This window comes from Adiantum capillus-veneris, chromosome 21 (genome assembly GCF_014529385.1).
Source record: "Adiantum capillus-veneris isolate H3 chromosome 21, ASM1452938v2, whole genome shotgun sequence".
NCBI lineage: Eukaryota > Viridiplantae > Streptophyta > Polypodiopsida > Polypodiales > Pteridaceae > Adiantum > Adiantum capillus-veneris.
In genome coordinates this window covers 132769097-132787694 of record NC_140951.1, presented here as the reverse complement: position 1 = coordinate 132787694, position 18598 = coordinate 132769097, and the positions used below count along the sequence as shown (strand labels likewise).

General features: G+C 47.5%; 1 protein-coding gene across 2 annotated transcripts in view; it reads right to left on the bottom strand.

Annotated features, from left to right (window-relative positions):
• LOC147431754 (magnesium transporter MRS2-1-like) overlaps positions 1–18141 on the bottom strand; it is a 56122-nt gene extending 37981 nt beyond the window's left edge. For both annotated transcript variants that reach the window (XM_086494250.1, XM_086494251.1), the window contains exons 1-2: positions 17757–18141; positions 16427–17137 (exon numbers count right to left, since the gene is read on the bottom strand). In XM_086494250.1, coding sequence (XP_086350376.1) covers positions 16427–17071 — 645 coding nt within the window. In that variant the 5' untranslated portion in view covers positions 17072–17137; positions 17757–18141. The remainder of the gene's footprint in view (positions 1–16426; positions 17138–17756) is intronic.
• Between the last annotated feature and the right edge of the window lie 457 nt (positions 18142–18598).

Here is an 18598-nt window from a genome sequence, read left to right as displayed (position 1 = left end):
AAAACAACTCAAGTTAGCTCAAAAATTTCCGAGGGACATTCCGAGGGACAATCAGTTTGCTCTTTTGATCAAGGAGTTAGCTTCTCCTCTTTGCTCTTTTGATCAAGGAGTTAGCTTCTCCTTCATCCAGATCGGAACTCTTGATATTCCGGCGTAGTAAAATTAGCCATCACACCCAGACCGTACTGATCTTCCACGGGTGTCTTGATGCACTAAAATCACATACCCAGGCAATCTCATCCAATTAGGAATATTCAGTAGTTGGCACATCACAATGCAACACAAATGGCTTACATATGCATGTTACAAGACATAGAAACATAAAGCCGCCGATGAACACTCCTCCCGCATAACCTAACAAGGTCCGGGCCGGGAGATATTCAACGACTCCCTCATCACTCCTCCCGCATAACCTAAAAAGGTCCGGGCCGGGAGATATAGAGGCCTTCTACAACCAAACGCCCCCCAAACCGTAGCCTGCGTCGTTTGGAGGTGCTGAGAGTAACCACTGCTCAGACTTCTTAATACTCCTCCCGCATAACCATCCAGGTCCGGGCCGGGAGTCACAACAACAATTATTTTACAAGCATACAACCAAACGCTCCACAGGTATCAGCCTGCGTCCTTTGGAGGTTTTTAAACATACAACGAAACGCTCCCCAGGCATCGGCCTGCGTCGTTCCGAGGTTTTCAAACATACAACGAAACGCTCCCCAGGCATCGGCCTGCGTTGTTTCAAGGTTCAAATAATACCAAAACAGTATTTCTCACTTCTCCACCCGGGAGTAAAAATCACCAATGATTGAAACCAGTATTTAAAACCAAAGTCAAACAATTCAAATCGGCCCAAGTCAGGTTCAAAACAGATACCATCCATTTCAAACAAATTCCAAACAGACAAGATCAAACAGAACTCAAACTTAAAAAGAATCTCGACATCAGACGAGCTCGAAAAGTCGATTGACTTTCCATCCTGGAACCTGCACCAAAAATTAGAGTTAGGTTCACTCCATAAGGTCGTAGCCGAGCACAGCATGGCTCATCAGCTCTTGGACAGACAATGTTCCTTTGGCGGCGATGGTAGTCCCAAGAGATAGCAATCACACCGAACCTCCAAGGTCATCTGCTCGTGAAGAGACATTTACTGAGAGATGTCGAGAAATTTCAAGATATAATCTGCTAGGGTTTCCATGGCAAGCATTTCAAGATACCCCACTCAGCCAGAAGTTGCACTCCGAAGGAAGATGTTAGAAACCATATAACCTCGGGCAAAAATTTTCTTGAAAGCTTGCCAAGTACTTGGAGTATGCTGCTTGGTAGCTGTAGACATCAACATCTGCATGGCACTGCTTCTGAGAAAAAAAACAGTGACTTGAAACAAATTTGGATCCTTCTCTTGCAACTGATCTTAAATGGCTTATGCCCTATAAGACACTACGGTGACGACGGGAGCGCGCCCGATGCGTGATGAAGTAAGAGTGGGAGTGGCTAGTAAGTCCAGGTTGGAGGCCGAAGATACCTCAAATAAAATTCCAAAAGCTCTGTCTGCTCTTTTGTAGGACAAGTATGCTTTCAGAAAAACACACGCCTGATGCTCTGATACCACTGTCACAAGGCGGGCACCACGCGCCAATAGAAAAGAACAGACTGAACAGACTTTTAGCACTTCAATAACAATTGAACGGAGAGAGAGAGAGAGAGAGAGAGAGAGAGAGAGAGAGAGACGACACGAGACACGGAGTGGCGGAATTCCACACCAGAGAGTATTGGCCCCAAACCTTGGCGCCCCTTTCGGTATTTCTTTATATTACTACTGATTCACAAAGTACAATAGCCGCGGAGCACCGAATCTGCAATCTATGCGCTAAAAAGTGCCAGAGAGGGCCCCCAAGGCTCATATTTAAAGGCTGAAAGCTTAAAAGCATCAAATATGAAAAGCTGGCCCCAAAAAATCACTTTCCTAAAGTTTCGGGATTTCCCTAAAAATCCATCGCGAATTCCGGAACGTCCGTACAGGTGCCACATCATCATATTTTGATGTGCAAAGTCTTTTGAGCGTGTTCTTCTTTATTTTTAATGCCTTTATGTCACTTGGGGCCCCATCGGACGGGGTCCCCATAAGTTGGTAGGACTTCTTCTTCTGTTACCTGTTCTTCTTAGGGTTTCTAGAATTAGGGTTTGCAGGTTTTAGGGTTAGGGTTTCTAGAATTAGAGTTTGCAGGTTTTAGGGTTAGGGTTTCCAAAATTAGGATTTTAGCAGATAGGGTTTTTGGCAAAAATTAGGGTTAGGTTTTTTGCTCTCGGGCAACCACGTCATCACTTTGTGACACTTCTTCTGTTACTTATTCTTCTTAGGGTTTTAGGCCCCTCGGCCGGTAGCTCTGTTCCTCAGTAGGTCTACACGTCAGCAGTTTGTTACATATGCACCCAATGTGGCGAATGCACGAGCAGAGTTTTAGGGTTCGGGGTTGCCCTGTGGGCTTCCTGAACATATATGCGCCCAATGTCGCGAGTGCACGAGTAGAGTTTTGGTCACAGATTGTTGAGTCTCTGCCGCAGGCAGAGCAGTGGTGCACAGGGGGTGACTTCAACATGTTGCAGGACCCTCCTGACAGGATTGGTGGTAGCCATGCTACTGTGCATGGAGTTGAACTGGCAGCTTGGGAGAGGTTTTGTAAGACTGAGGGTTTCGGATGTGTGGCAGCACTCTAGCTTTGTGAGGCCCCCAGACACTGTCACCAGCGTGTGACTACTATCTATCCTTTTTGTTGATTTCTTTCTTATTATTTATTTACTTTCACTTTTTGGAAACACCCCTCGGGAAATCTAATTGCCCTGCATTGCATAGCTAGTGTGGAACTGTCCAGAGGGAGTCCAGGCCTGAGGGCAAGAGAGCACTAAGGTTGGACAAGCACTATGGTTAGCCAAAGTGGGGTCATTGACTAGCCAAAGTGGAATCCTTTGCTACAGAGGCTACATTTCAATTCTGGGTGTGGCTGCAGTGTACAAAGGGGGTCATATGACCTAGAAAGATACAATGGCAGCATCTCCTAAAATTTAGGGAACTGCTATTTTGGGACCTGAAAATGTGTTTGCCTCATTACCTCCGGAATGACGAGGGGAACATTTTCTTACTCTGCCGTGAAGTCAACTGGGCAACCGGTTGGGAGATTTTTAGGCGGCAACCCCGAAACGGGAAATGACTTGTAAATGTGCCAAGTGGCACATTCTGGTGCACTTTCCTCATGCATGGAGAAGTGGCGCTGAATTTGAAGGGAAAAGAGGCTCATTTGCAGATTTTGTCACAGGTTAAGAGCTATGGAGTGCTTCCTTTTCCTCCTATGTACAGTGCGGTGCCAGGAGTGATGCCCTGCACGCTACGCACTGCCCTCTCTCTCCCCTATGGCAGTATGTTATGCCCCACTCGTGGGCTTTTTGATTGACCAATGTACAGTTGTGTGGGTTCATGCGCGATTGCCGAGGCAAGAGCCTCTTGCACAGGTACTGGATTAGCTAGCGGCTAATCCCCCGCAAGTACAGGTGAATTCGGAGAGGTTTCACGCCAGAAATCTCGTCCGATTCAAAGGGCAAGTAGCCCTACAGGTGCGGGAGCTCGAGGACTTGCTACGGATGCGACCGGCACGCAAAACGGAGCCCAAAACAGTAAATTACAGCCTGCTGTGTATTTTTGCAGGTTTAGGGTTTTGGCCCTAAACGGTCCCTAATACCCCCAGGAGGTTCGGGGACGCGAGGGGACCGCTGTACAGGTGATCTGGCGCATTTTCGGGGCTGAAAACAGAGAATTCAGCGTGTTGCAGATTCTCGCGAGGTTTTGCAAAGTGCCCGTATGCGTCGGGAAAGTCAGTCAATGCAAGGGAATACTGACTGTGAAGTGTCCTAGTACAGTTATGCTGTCAAAATCGGGCCGGAACAGTTGAAATTCAGCCAAGCTTGTGCGGGGCAGCTTGTAGGGAGCCACAACGTTTATTCCCTCTTTTAAACAATAAAGAAATACCAAAAGGGGCGCCTAAGTTAGGGACAAATCTGGTGTCGGTCTTCTCATACAGGTGCAATCTAGCAGCCTGTATCCCTTTCCCCTTTGTTGTGTCTTGAAAGTACAGGTAAAGTGGGTGACAAATTAAATGGGTGAAAGCAAATAAGGTTTAAGTCTAAAGTCTACCGCCCGTTTTGAAAGTATAGGCCGGTTAAGTACAGGCCGGTTTCAGACAACCTGGCCTTCTCTCATTCGGACCGCAGAGTGGGAGGAGTGAATCTATCACGGATAGATCGCTTTTACATGAGTGACCATTTCTGTGACTTGGGTGGGACAGTTGGCATTTTGGCAGGGACTTCCTTCTCGGACCATGCACCAGTGATCCTCACAATGGCAAATAGACAGAGGGGGGGGAGCACGATGCTTCGCATCCCTGAGAGGGTCTTGCTGGACTCTGCACTCAGAGAGCGAGTAGAGGCTCTCTGGACAGAGAGCTTGGACATGCAGGATTCTCCTGCTGACAGAGTGGCCTCAAGTAGTACTAGCTCAGCTTAGTCGTTACTTTCTCCAGGAGTCGTTGGCTCGCTTGGCCGCAGCGAGAGAGGAGGAGCAACGTCTCAGACGGGGCGTTGCTTCCTTGCAGAGGATGCAGGAGCAACATCCAGATAGTCCTTGGTTGGAGGAGTAGTTACAGCAAGCTTGCCAGGAGCTTGTTAGCACAGAGGAGCGGCGCCATGAGTTTGCTTTCCATCGACAAGCATCTCAGTGGACACAGGTGGGTGACAGAGTGACTGGTGCTTTCTTCGAGGTAGTGGGACCTCGGCATACGCATGCCAAGGTCAGTCAGTTGAGGAGACCCGACGGGTCAGTTGCTTCTGAGCCAAAGGACATGCGTGCAGTTGCTACTGACTTTTACCATGAGTTACTGTCTGCAGAGCCTTAGTCAGAGCGTCAAGATACATGCAGCGAGCAGGTGTGGGCACAGATGCCTTGCCTTGTGACTAAGGAGATGCGTCAAAGGCTTGAGCTGCCACTTCAGCTTGAGAAGTTGGCACGGCTCTTAGTGCACTCCCCCGTGGTAGTTGTCCAGGTGAGGATGGCTTGACTCCCAGTTTTTTCTTGGAGTACTTGGACTTGCTTGGCCCAGATCTCTGTAGTGCTTTTCAGTACATCTTGCACACAAGAGAGATGCCTGACAGCATGAGTGAGGGTCTCATCTACCTCATTCCCAAGGAGGGTGGCTCCTTGGATGAGATTCGACAGTGGCGCCCCATCACCATCCTCAACTCAACCTACAAAATTCTAGCCAAGGCTCTGAGTTTGAGGATCCAGCCACCTCTAGAGAGCCTTATACATGTGACTCAGACAGGTTTTGTCAAGGAGCGCAGTATCCTTGACAACATCTTTACTTTTTGGGAGGCTTCTGCCCTAGCGGGGCTCCGTGGTGAGGATCTGGTGATTCTTCTTCTCGATTTTGAGAAGGCCTACGACAGAGTTGACTGGGACTTTCTGGACGGCACTCTACGCAGGATGGGCTTCGCAGATGCTTGGATCAGAGGGGTGTCAGCTTTGTACAGACGGGCACATAGTCAAGTACTTTTGTCAGGAGGTAGGGGTGATCGTTTCATGCTCACACATTCGGTCAAACAGGGCTGCCCTCTTGCCCCATTCCTCTTTCTATTCTATGCTAAGGCGATGAGCAGGTTTTTGGTGTCGCAGCAGGTTGGTCTACGGGGCTTAGCACTCCCTATTCGGGGAGATGAGCTATTGGACGCTGAGTTTGCTGACGACTCAGCCTTGTACTTGGATGGCCTAGAGCCCAACCTTCACAGCTGTGAGCAGGCTCTTGAGACGTTCTGTTGTGCATCTGGCGCACTGATCAACTGGAGAAAGACAGTGGCTTTCTCGGTTGGTAGTGCTCTTGTACTTGATTGGATGCCAGGTGAGGGTTTAAGGTGGATTCCCCCAGGGACTGCAGTTCGATACTTGGGCTGTCAGGTTGGTTTGGACTTGTCTCCCGAGCAGCAGATTGCTCCCCTCCTCCTGTCTATCAGGAGGAAGTTGTTACATTGGAGCTCCGCACGACTTTCTTTGGCTGGCAGAGTTGTAGTGGCCAACCAGGTGTTGTTGGCTACTATGCAGTACATCACTTCTTGCTGGATCTTCTCGAGTTCTTGTATCAGCCAGGTAGAGAGGCTGATTAGGAACTTCCTTTGGTCAGGGCGTGACACTCAGACAGCCCGAGCCAAAATGGCTTGGCAAGTCATCACTCTTCCTTGTTCACAAGGAGGGCTTGGGATCATCGACCCAGCACAGCAAGGCAGAGCCCTTCTTGGGAAGTTCATCGTCCAAGGACTTATTCCAGCTGAGGAGCCCTGGAAGGAGTTCTTGCTACAGCGGCTTCATACTAGGGTGCCTCGGGCAGGAGGCTCCTGACAACCTTCGACCATATGGATCTTCACAAAGATGCGCAGAGTTGGTTTGAGCAGGAGACTGGAGGACCGCTTCACTGTGGGTTTGCTTAGATCTTGGGAGCACTTGCGGTGAGGCCTGGAGCAGCGGCAGCCTACTTGCACGGAGGAGCGCTTGCGATAGCCCCTTGTTTGGAACCCCATGGTTAGCACTCAGAGAGGCCACTTGGTTGGTAGTCGGCCTCATGTTTCTTGGGGTCCCATGGCAGCGGGTCCAGCACGCTCTTTAGGTGACTGGTTATAGTTTTCAGGCTTGTCAGAGGAGCTTCAGGGCATGAGAGGGGTGCAGAGCATGTGCCAGGACATCTCAGAGGCAGTTCCAGCTGAGTGGCTAACACCTCTCAAGTCAGCAGCGCCCAGATGGATGGGAGCCTTCACGCGACTGGAGGTTCTCATCTTAGTTCGGGCTTGCTCAGAGAATGTTCCCTCCCTGTTTTTCGAGTTACAGGGTGAGGGACGCTTACAACGAGTTGCAATAGAGGCCCCGCAGGTGGCAGAGTACTGTTTTCAGAGGATCCGAGTGGTGGGCATCTGTGGGAGGACTTGTGTCATCGATCCTGACCCAGCTGCTCTTGAGACTGGACATTGGAAACTGTGGGCTTGGGAGTGCTATCCACTGGGGGATCCTGGAGAGTGGCTTTGGAGGGATCCTTTCTCTTCTACAGATCACCCAGGTGTCCCTTTCTTTCAGTACACTGTTCGAACGTCACATACTGGCAGCACAGAGAGAGGCTCGCCCTGCTGCAACACCTCATTGGCAGGAGGAGGGTCTCACAACTGAGTTCTTGGCAGCTTTTTGGGAGAGGTTGTGGGACTCCAGACAGCCGAGGAGAGTCACTTTGTTTTAGTGGCTGGCCGCACACAGAGCTACAGCAATTGGGAGCTGGCTGGTGCATAGTGGTCTCTCGGCCGCATGCGTAGCTTGTGACCATCTTGTGGAGAGTCAGCGTCACTGTCTTTGGGACTGTCCCTTGGCACAGCAGGTGTGGCTTCGTGTTCTTCGGCTGATGCCTGCTCTTTCCACGGCTCGGCAGTACACTTGGGGGGCAGCTGCTTGGTCCACTCTCACAGGCCCGGCACTTCAGTTTGAGCTATCTTCCACCAGCAGGATGATAGTGATGCAGGGGGGGCGACCTACACTCCAGCCTGCCACAGAGCTTACTCCACAGGAGTGGTGCAGTGAGAGAGAGGAGTGCTGGGAGCTCATCAGTGGCCTGACACTCTGGCTCATCTGGCGGGCCCGTTGCTTCCGCATCTTTGAGGCTCGCCCTATACCACCAGCAAAGACTGTTCGCGATCTTTGGTTAGAGCTGATCCACACCCTCAGAGGACAGCTCGAGAGACTTCAGGGCAGCTCCGACCGCATGATGGAGCGCAGAGAGGCCTTCTTTCGACTTTGGCGTCCTGGGCCTTTTTTCACCATGGTCCAGGGTGTATTCAGATGGCACTACCGTCTTTCTGTGTGGCTTTTCCCTCCCCCCATTTCTTGATTTAGCCTCATTGTACATATGCTGTTTTTTCATTGGGAGTGTCTCCCCATCATGGTTGTTGTAGCCCTCTCTCAAAGAGGTGGTTGTAGCCCTATGGGCAGTTTCATTAACTAATAGAAGGATCTCTTTCTCGGAAAAAAAAAATTTGACTTGGCAAGTATATAAGGAACCTAGCGCTAGCACTTTCTGGCAAAAGAGGCGACGGGAGCTTCGGTTCAACAGACACCTTCTCAACAGGCCCCCCCCCCCCCACCCCCCAGCAAGGCCTAGCATTTTTGCAACACAGCAGCAAGGCTAGCGTTTTGCATCCACAGGACAGCCAGCGTTTTTGCTCTTGCAAATTCCTGGCGGCGACAGCAGACCAAGCAGAAGCCCCAGCATTAGCAGATTCTCCACAGCAAGACCAGATCAGCCCCAGCATTTTGCATCAGCCTAACACCTCAACGATTTTGCAGATCTTCGCGACAAAATCAGCCCATAGACCAGCGTTTTCAGTTTTCAGCAATTAGAACCCGCAGAAGAAGTCCCGAACCTCACAGATCTCACCTTCCCGCAGCAGATCCTCGCCGCACAGTCAGATCCCGCGTAGTTTGCAAATTCAGCCCGGAAAACACAGATTTCAGCATCTGCGTTTTCAGCACGTCGTCGTTGCATCGCCGTCATTGACATCGTTACCGACATAGAGTCAAAATTCAGCAGATAAAGATTTGCAGATTTCAACCCGTCTCATCGTCGTCGACATCGTCGGCAAGTCGAAGCATTGTAGAGATTTGTGCAATCAATAGTAGACCGCTCTCGCCATAGAGAGTGGGGCCTTCGGAGGAGCGTTTGACAACATTCTGGTGTCGTATTCTTCTCTCTCTATCTCTTAGTCTCAACACCTTCATTCACAGTGTTTATTCACTTTGTTTGTGATCACTTGCACTCTCTCATTAAAGGAACGGAAGGCTCTCCCTTCCGTAAGCAAAAGGAACCTTGAGCACAGTTTGGAGCTTTCATCTTGAGCAAAGTTCAACATTCACTTCCGCTGCACCTTACAACATGTCACTGTCTTGGGGCCAACCACTGTGGGTGTATCCGGGCATGCCACGTCACTGGTTTGAGACAACATCTAACCCTATGTGCACATATGTGGACAAGCTATCTCAGGTCTAGGGTTCAGGTCAGCCTAGGAAGTGTTCTGGCACCCTTGTGAGCCTATGCGCAGGCCGTGCATGTCCAGGCACTTAGATTAGTTGCATATCCTCTGATTGCACACAACATAATCATTAGCATGGCATTCAGTACCCATCATGAGCATTTTACAGAGCATAGAACCCTTTTTCCCAAAATACACATTTTTCACTTATTTATTAATAAGTGACTTTTGTTGGAGAAATAAGTAGGGCAAATTGCTAAGGAAATATAAAAGAAACCTGACAATGACTCAGTAGAAGCGGGAGAAACACAGAGAGCACAGGCAATCTCTTGCAGCCGCCCCTCTAGCACTTCCTCCTCAACAAGACTTCCTCAGCAAGTTCCCGAACGTTTTCAGCAAGCCTCATCAGCCATTCTGTATCAGCATTTTCAGCCTGACAGCCCCAATGTTTTCAGCCTGACAACATCAGCTTTTTCAGCCTGACAACCCCAGCGTTTTCAGCCAGATAGCATCAGATCCTCGTCGTATTCCCCCGAATACATCAGATCAGCCTAGCGTTTCCATTCTCTAGCAGATCAGCCCAGCGTTTTTGCATTTCAGCAGTAGTCCGACCTCGGCGATAGCAGATCAGCCTCGCAGTACTGCCCTAGTCGCAGATCCACCACGGGAAAACCTAGTGTTTTCAATTTCAGCATCAACATCGTCGTCGTCGACATTCTCGTCATCAACATCGTCGTCGTCATCATTGTCGTTGACATCGTCGGCAAGTCCATTGCATCTAGACCATTGTACCAGATTTGTGCAATCTATAGCATAGACCTCTCTCCCCATAGAGAGGGGGGCCCTTGAAGGAGGGCTTGAGAACCAGTCTCAGCACTTCCACTCACAGTAGCATTCACTTTGTTTGTGATCACTGCACTCTCTCTCTAAAGGACGGAAGGCTCTCCCTTCCGTAAGTAAAAGAAACCCTTGAGCACAATTCGGAGCACTCATCTTGAGCACTATCAACATTCACTTCCATTGCACCTTACATCGGTTGTCCGAACAAAACCCTGAATGAACTCTCTAGTTGTTTTTATAGTTAGATACTTTTGAACATTGTTTAAGAAAGTATTGTTTGAAATTTGTTCGAAATGGATGCTATCTGTTTTAAACCTGTCTTGGTGCCGATTTGAACTGTTTGACTCTGCTTTTAATACTCGTTTCTTGATTGGTGGTTTACTCCCGGGAGGAGTAGTGAGAAATGTTGTTTTGGTATTTGTTTGAATCTCGGAACGACGCAGACGGGATGTCTGGGGAGTGTTTCGCTGTATGTTGGAAAACCTCCGAACAACGCAGACGACATGTCAAGGGAGCGTTTGGTTGTATGCTTGAACCTCCAAGCGGCACAGGCTACGGTCTGGGGAGCGTTTGGTTGTACTAGTCCTCTAAACTCATGGCCCGGACCTTTCTAAGTTATTTGCGAGGGGGGAGTGACGAGGTAGTCGTTGAGTAGCTTCATACCGCAAACCGTGTGTCTCGGGGAGTGCTAAGTGGCGATGTTCGTTGTGTCTTGTAACATGCATAAATGAGAATTTGTGTTGCATTGTGATGTGCCAACCAGAAGTATCTCATCCTTGTTGGATGAGATACTTCTGGGAAGTCAATGACCTAGGATATCAAGAGTTCCGATATGGAATGAGACTCCTTATGGGATGAGATTCTTCAGGGAAGCCAACGACCTAGGAAATCAAGAGCTCCGATTTGGAATGAGAAACTGATTGTCCCTCGGAATGACCCTCAAAAATTTTTAAGCTAACTTGAGTTGTTTTGCAGATATGTTGTAATCACGGACAATTACTTTCTTTCAAGAAGGGCGAATGTCACAAATTGCTGACGTGTCAAGCCACTGAAGAACGGAGCTTTTTGGACAAGATGCGTTTGGACCATTTGCTTTTGAGTTTACTGCTTTTCATGTAACTGCTTTTGAGGCCAAGGGCCTTTAAATATGTGCCGAGGGCTCAGTCTCTGGCACGCTTCAGTGAGAAGGTGCAGAGTGCGAGTACCGGCAATGTACTGAGTTCAAGTAATATAAAGATATACCAAAAGGGGCACCAAGGTTTGGGGCCAATACTCTCTGTGGTGGATTTCTGCCACCCTGTGTCGCGTGTGCTCTCTCTTTCAATTTCAGTTGTTATTGAAGTGCTAAAAGTCTGTTTAGTCTGTTCTTTTCTATTGGCACACAAGGCCTGTAAAGGCCGCCTTGAGGAGACGCTACACCGTAGAGATGATCTCCAAGCACTGCATCTACTATCCATGGGGCTGATTTGCTGAGCAAAAACGTTGGACTGATCTACAACAAAATGCTAGCTGATATGTAGCAAAACGTTGGCTGCCCTGCCTCTGCTACAAGCCCCATTGGGGCACCCAAGGGAGGGCCACCCCTTTGGGCTCTACTGCTAAGCTATAAGAGGTGACCCCCCTGCTCATATATAGGCCCAGCCCTATACCCCCACGACCTAGCAAAAATACCCTAAGATAGGGAAAATAGAGGACGTGGGTTCCACTAGCCCATAGGGCCCTCAAGAAAGCAAGAAAAAAAACCCTAGGGGTACTAGAGCCTACATGGCCATGGAACCAAGCCAAAACCCAGGGCTAAACATGGCTAAACACAAACCGACATGAGGAAACAACCTCACACTGGCCGAGCACAACCACAAAACAGTCCTCACTCCCTACTGCTCGTCCCTGGGAGAAACTGAGACCACGACTAGACGAATCCAGAGAGATGCCTTAACTCACCCCCTCTCAGATCCTAGAAAGGAACACAGACCAAGAAGCTAGAGTGAGCAATCTGCAACAGTAAAGAGAGGGTTTAGTGGACGAGGATATCTGCTACAAAACTCCGAGGTCGAATAGTACCTGTCTAGTATACCATCCAACCACTACCCCCGAAAGACGTCTGGAAAGTAACATGCTGACCGCTGAACATAAATCCAGCTCTATCAAGAATCTCCTCAACCGACTCACAAATCGCACGACCAATATTTGCAGTAGGTATTGCTACTAACCGCTTCAAGAGAATGCATCAAAATTGAGGGCAAAGGCATCAACTATTGGTATCCGGACCATTTCCTAACTCTAAAGTGCTCCGCCCTCAAGGAAAGCATCGGAAACCTACACCTCAAATCATATACCACATGCCAGAATTTCCAAGCTACTACGGGAAGTCCAAAGAATGGGACAACAAAAGCTACTGAGAAATCAACTATCCGATGACGAAGAACCAAAGAAATGCACCAACCACCATATACCATGATGAACAACAGACTGTATCTGAAGGAACCTCTTTGAATTTGAGAGTGAAAACAACTATTGATCTTCATCTGTTTGGAACACCACCCGAGAGAGTATCACCCCATTCTTAGAGTGAATCAGGAACAAACATCCAACAAAAAGGAACACGCATCAATATTGAGACTGTAGCTAATACTATAAGTGGCCAGTACAAAGTAGAGGGCGATACTAATCAATTACTTGTTAACTCTACACAAAGCACTGAGAAGAAAAGAGAACACGGATGCGTCCAACGACTAAAATGTCACTGCACCCACGCAAACCGTCACCTTGTAGGCTCCAAAGACTGACGCCCCTTTCGGTATTTCTTTATTCAATCACAAACAAATGACGCGAACACTTACACCAAGCTGTCTGTAACAAACTGCTAACGTGTCAAAGCCCTAAAGAATGGAGTCAACTTGCGGATGCCGGCTGAGGGGCCTAAACCCTAAGAGAACAAGTAACAGAAGAAGAAGTCCTACCAACTTATGGGGACCCCGTCCGATGGGGCCCCGAGTGACATAAAGGCTCATGATGTGGCAAATTCTCGAAAATTTGCGTTGACATGATGATGTGGCAGGCTGTACGGAATTCCACGTTTTGCGTTGGCTGATGACGTGGCAGGCTGTACGGATTTCCGTAAATTGCGCTGGCAGCTTTTTGGCTTTGCTTTTGGACCAGATGCTTTTGAGTTTGAAGGCTTTTTACTTTAAACTGCTTTTGGGGCCTAGGGCCTTTAAATATGAGGTTAGGGCTCATTCTCTAGCATGCCTCCTGGAGAAGGTGCAGTGTCTAGAGTACCGGCTTGTACTGTGTTGATGCAATATAAAGAAATACCGAAACGGGCGCCAAGGTTTGGGGCCAATACTCTCTGGGGTGGAATTCCGCCACTCCGTGTAGCGTGTCGTCTCTCTCTCTCTCTCAGTTCAGTTGCTATTGAAGTGCTAAAAGTCTGTTCAGTCTCTTCTTTTCTATTGGCACGTGGTGCCCGTCTTGTGACACTGTCCAAACCTATCAAGGGCCGAAATTGCAGGTTTTTGACCCAATTTCGATAACATAACAGCGCCAGAACCCCTGTAGGTCAAAAGTACACGTCTACAACGATACTACAGTTTCCCTTGCATTTTATAAGCTTTCCAGTGAGCTGTAGGTCAATTTCAGCATGTTGTAATTTCCTGTTTTGGTCACAGTCAGGTACCCAAACCCCTGTATAACCACCCCAAGGCTTCCTTGGTGTCATCTTGCAGTTCAGGTGCAAAACTCTAAACCTGCAAATAAACACATCAGGCTGTAATTCTCTGTTTTGGATCATTTTGAGCGGAGCAAACACATCTCTGCATGTCTCAGAAGCTCCCGCACACGATGGGATATTTCCCCTTTAATTTGGACGAGTTTTCACGTGAGAATTCGCGAGCATACCTGTGGGGGATTAGCAATTAGCTAATCCAGTTCCTCTTAAGAAGGCTCTTGCCTTGGCAAACACGTAAGGGGGGTGACAAAATTGTACATGGTTATCTAAGTAGCCTGACTAGTGGGGCATTACCATACGTGTAAGGGAGAGAGATGCATGAAAGAAGAATCATCACGCTACATCAGACAAGGAATGAAGGCAAGCTTTCCATTAAAGCTTCAAACCTGAAAATCCACTCACAAAAGCTGAAAATGCAGCCTCCACCCTCATATTGGGCGCCCTTGCTCGGAAGAGTATGTTGACCTGCAGGTTGCTCTCCTATTGACATGTGTCCAGCTTGCCCATTATGCTTCAATTTCCTAGCCCCTCCCAACTTATAAAGTTGTCAGTGACTTGCGGAGTGGCCCAAATTCCATTTTGGCACACACAAGCTTCCATACTCATCAAAATTCAGTTCTAACTGCCCGACCAGTCCCCGACTAACTGACCTAGATTCCCGATGTGAGAAACCCGTTTGGCTGGCAACATGTAGTTCAGAAACTGATGAAAATTTTACAGCATCAGGAGATTCAGCTCAGGATGCCGCGAAAGTATGTCGCGAAGCTCGTCGAGAAGAAACTGCAGGTACTCTGTAAAATCCAAAAACACCATTGTGCCCTGTTTGTTCTTGGTAGGACAGGTATGCTTTCAAAAAAGCACACGACTCGAGCTTTGATGCCACTATAACAAGACGGGCACCACGTGCTTTAAACACTCCAATAACAACTGACTGATAGAAGTGCACAACACACGAGACGCGGAGCAGCCGAGTTCCACCCCAAAAGAGCACTGGCCCCAAACCCTGGCGCCCCTTTCGGTATTTCTTTATATTGCTTTGACGCAGTACAACGCCGATACTCTTTGCTCTGCACCTCCTTGCGGGAGCGGGAGCATGCCAGAGAATGAGCCCTTGGCCATATTTAAAGGCCATTGGCCATGAAAAACAGTTACATCAAAAGCATTAACTTGAAAAGTATCTAGTCTCAAAAGTCTTGCGCCCTATGGGGTTATCCGTACACGATTTGCGGGTGCCCCGTCAGCAATCAACGTAAATTGCGGAGATCCGTACTGCCTTGCCACGTCATTAGTTGCTACACGATTTGGGTGTGTAGGTCCTGTTATGAGGTTTGGGCCCCATCGGACGAGGTGCCATAAGTTATGCCATAAGTTGGTAAAACTTTATTATTTTGTCCCACTCGACGAGGATTTGTAAGTTGGTGAGACCTTTTTCCTCTTCTGCTTCTGCTAGGGTTTAGGCCCCTTGGCCGGGATCTGCAAGTCGGGTAGGGTTAGGTCTGGGAAATCTTAACCCACCAAGTGTTCAATGGCTTGACACGTCAGCAGTTTGTGACAGTGCCGACCGATTACATTGGGACCTAAGAAATTGCCCCTTAAGAGGAGTGATTGTATCGGCTAGGGTTAGGTCTGGAAATCTTAACCCGCCGGGTGTTCAGTGGCTTGACATGTCAGCAGTTGTGCCTCGGACCTGAGAAATTGCCCCTTAAAAGGAGTGATTGGATCAGCTAGGGTTAGGTCAGGAAAATCTTAACCCGCCGGGTGTTCAGTGGCTTGACACGTCAACTGTTTGTGACAGTGCCGACCGATTACATTGGACCCCCCTAAGAGGAATGATTGGATTTGCTAAAAACAATGAATCCATTGGATACAGCTCCATCAGACCCCTTTCTTTGGAAGATTGGGCTCTGATACCACTAAGACCAGTTGACACCACGTGCGAATGGAAAATCAAAGACTCAACTTCAACTGGCACAAGGCACAAAGGGAGAAGAAGGCGGGAAACAGAGAGAGATCAAAATCTGCTCCTGAAATCAGAGTACGGATTGCTGTAAATTATGGCACTGATTCCGATGGAAAATCCTAGCCTTTACAGATTTGCTAATGTGCAGTTCCACGTTTTTTTGAAACACTAGTCTTCTTTTGAGCTCATTGCTGATAAAATCAGAAGTTTTTAGTGTTTTAAAAACACAAGTTGAAAATAGCAAAAGTCTCTAGCTGTGTTTTGGCCAAAGTCCCTATGGATTGATGGCCTAGATGCCAGTTATATTGGAGGGTGGTCCCTCTCAACTATTGTAAACATTCAGTTAATCAATAAAAAAGAAATGCCGCTGGGGGTGCCCGATTTAGGAGCCACCACGCCTTGAACGGGAAGTGCACCTGTGCAATGTCGACTAATGTACTCGAGTGTAAAGTTTATTTTGTTGTGTGTTGCCGCTACGTCCACGGTTAGTCTTGTGCTATCAGCAACTAGTCACTGTAACTTAAATTATGAGAGAAATGACAAATAAATAAATGTGCTGAAATTTGGGCATCCACTTGAGATGCATACCTAAATAATGAAAACCATGACGCTCTAACATCTATTTTCCTAAAAAAAGTTGGGATACTTCAATGTCAGAGAGAGAGAGAGAGAGAGAGAGAGAGAGAGAGAGGAGAGAATATTTAAACGTTGCAGGAACAATCCCAAGAGACCTCAAAGATCTAGCTTGAACTCAAGACTTGAAGCTCAAGGAAGATAAAAGAAAAACACTGGATAGCAATTTTCACCTGTGTATCCAAAAAAGTGCATGCTGCCTCTAATGCAACTTCCATTGCCAGAAATTCAAAGGGCATATAATCCGCATGTGACCCTCTTGATGAATAAGACTCGTTTTGACGGTGTGATCCTTCAGATGTCATAGCATCCAAAACTGTCATTTTGTTCTCCCTCACTTCTGAAGGCAAACTTCCTGTTGAGGCATTCAAAAATGGCCTGTTACTGAAATTCTGTAAACCATTCTTCATCGCCAATCGCCTCTTCAACTCCGCTACGTATTGCAAAACATAGCTGTCAAGTGAGTTCAGAAGTAGGACTTCATCTGCAGTGATTATGCACCTTATCTGCTCGAGATTCATCACAATGGCTTTTTCCCTCCCTAAAATTGTAGATGGGTAAACAAACAAAGGATCTAGAAGCCGAAGGTCTCTAGCAGGAAGATCACAACGCCTCATGATTGCAAGCTTGTCAACCTCCATCACTTGAGAAACTCCATCCTTGCCTATTCTGATCCAGGATCGAACCCCTTGACCTCTCTTCTTTAAGCTTGAAAGATCCATTCCCTGAAAAAGGGGCCGAACAGGGGTGGGCGCTCGCCGATGTGGCTCCTGTGCAGGAGGACGAGGAGGTAAAAGCCTTGCTTTTAAATCTTCCATGATTGAAGGCAACTTCAACAGGCTTAGTCACCAATATTGGCCAATCTTGTCTACACCTGATTGGAACTGTTCAACAGGAGGTTACATCAGACAACAAGTTGATGGTAAGCACTTCAGTATCTTGAATTATAAACATATTGATGCCTCTTATGACAAGGAACTATCTTTGTGCAATAATTATCAGTTCAACAAAACTGTCACGATTATCAGCATCCAGGTTAAGACACTTGTACATACTGCAAATGCAGGTCATTTAAACAGCATTTATGAAAAATAAACAAAAGAGACATTTTTCTTCAAGACAACTCCTTCATAGTCAGGTATATCTTTGAAAGCACTGCTCCCTGATAACTTTACTGCATTTGACAGTGGTTGAAGATTTTTGAGAAGATTTATTTCTTTAACGGTGTGGCAACTCAGTTGCTTTACTTTTCCATAACTGGACAGTTTCATGTGTGTATGTCATCTACAATTGAGCAACTTCAGTGCACGATGCCCCAGTTTTTTGCCTCTGCTTTTAGGCGATTTCATCATCAGGCGTTCTCATACTCCAAAGCTTCAAGCGGATAGCACAGGGTAACAAAGACAAATTCTAATAACGACCTTCTCGAATTGTTCAGGCATAGTAATCCTAACGCTCCACATCTCAACATAACAGATGAAATCCAAAAAGAAAGAGCAGCACCTCCGAATCTAATTGGGCTATACAAAGTCATGGCCCGCTGGCGAAACACAAGTGAAGCGTCCCAAAATAGCACATAAAAAGTCAGCCTGGCAAAGCGACTGTTCTGCGAAGCGGATGAGTTCTGCAGAGGGAGATGGCAATTAGAAGTAAGTGCTGGAGAGAGGGGCCTCTCAGAAAGCCAGAGCGGTATTGACGTGTCCACAAGTTGATGAAGATGTCGACACCCAAACACATATTCTGCTCGGAGATGGAACAGCTCTTCTGTAGACGCTTGGCTATGGCAGATTAGGGTTTCTCTTGCGACAGACAGTGGAAAAAAGTGGAATTCCCATCACCCGTGGATGCTAAAAAATATTTTTCTGAATCCCGAGTCCTGACTCCATGACGTAATGACGTTCCTTGACTTTACTTTGAGCTACAAGCCTCAAGGAGATTGGACAAAGTTCTAACTACCTTTTGGAGAGGCAGTGGGCCCCACCACACATTTATGTCAGATGATGTACAATGACATTGATGATTGTACATACTTTCAAAGATTCTCCATTCACGTGCTTTTTGAGTGTTGCAAAGGGCAGTTTCACATGACGGGGTAGATAGTTGTGAGGTGGCACCGTGAATGTTATAGAGAGAAGAAAGGCAAGGAGGGAATGAGCAAACTCTACATAAATCAACAAAGTTGGGTTTTGTTGTTAGCAATGGACGACCCCCAACATTGTTAGGGGCCTTTTGCACACTTCAAGCAAGAGTTGTTGTATGGCTATTGTTGAAATCGTAGGAGCGCGGGGTAGTTTTTGCTTGATGGTGAGGGTATGTCTCTCATTCTACCAAAATCGAGAGAGTTG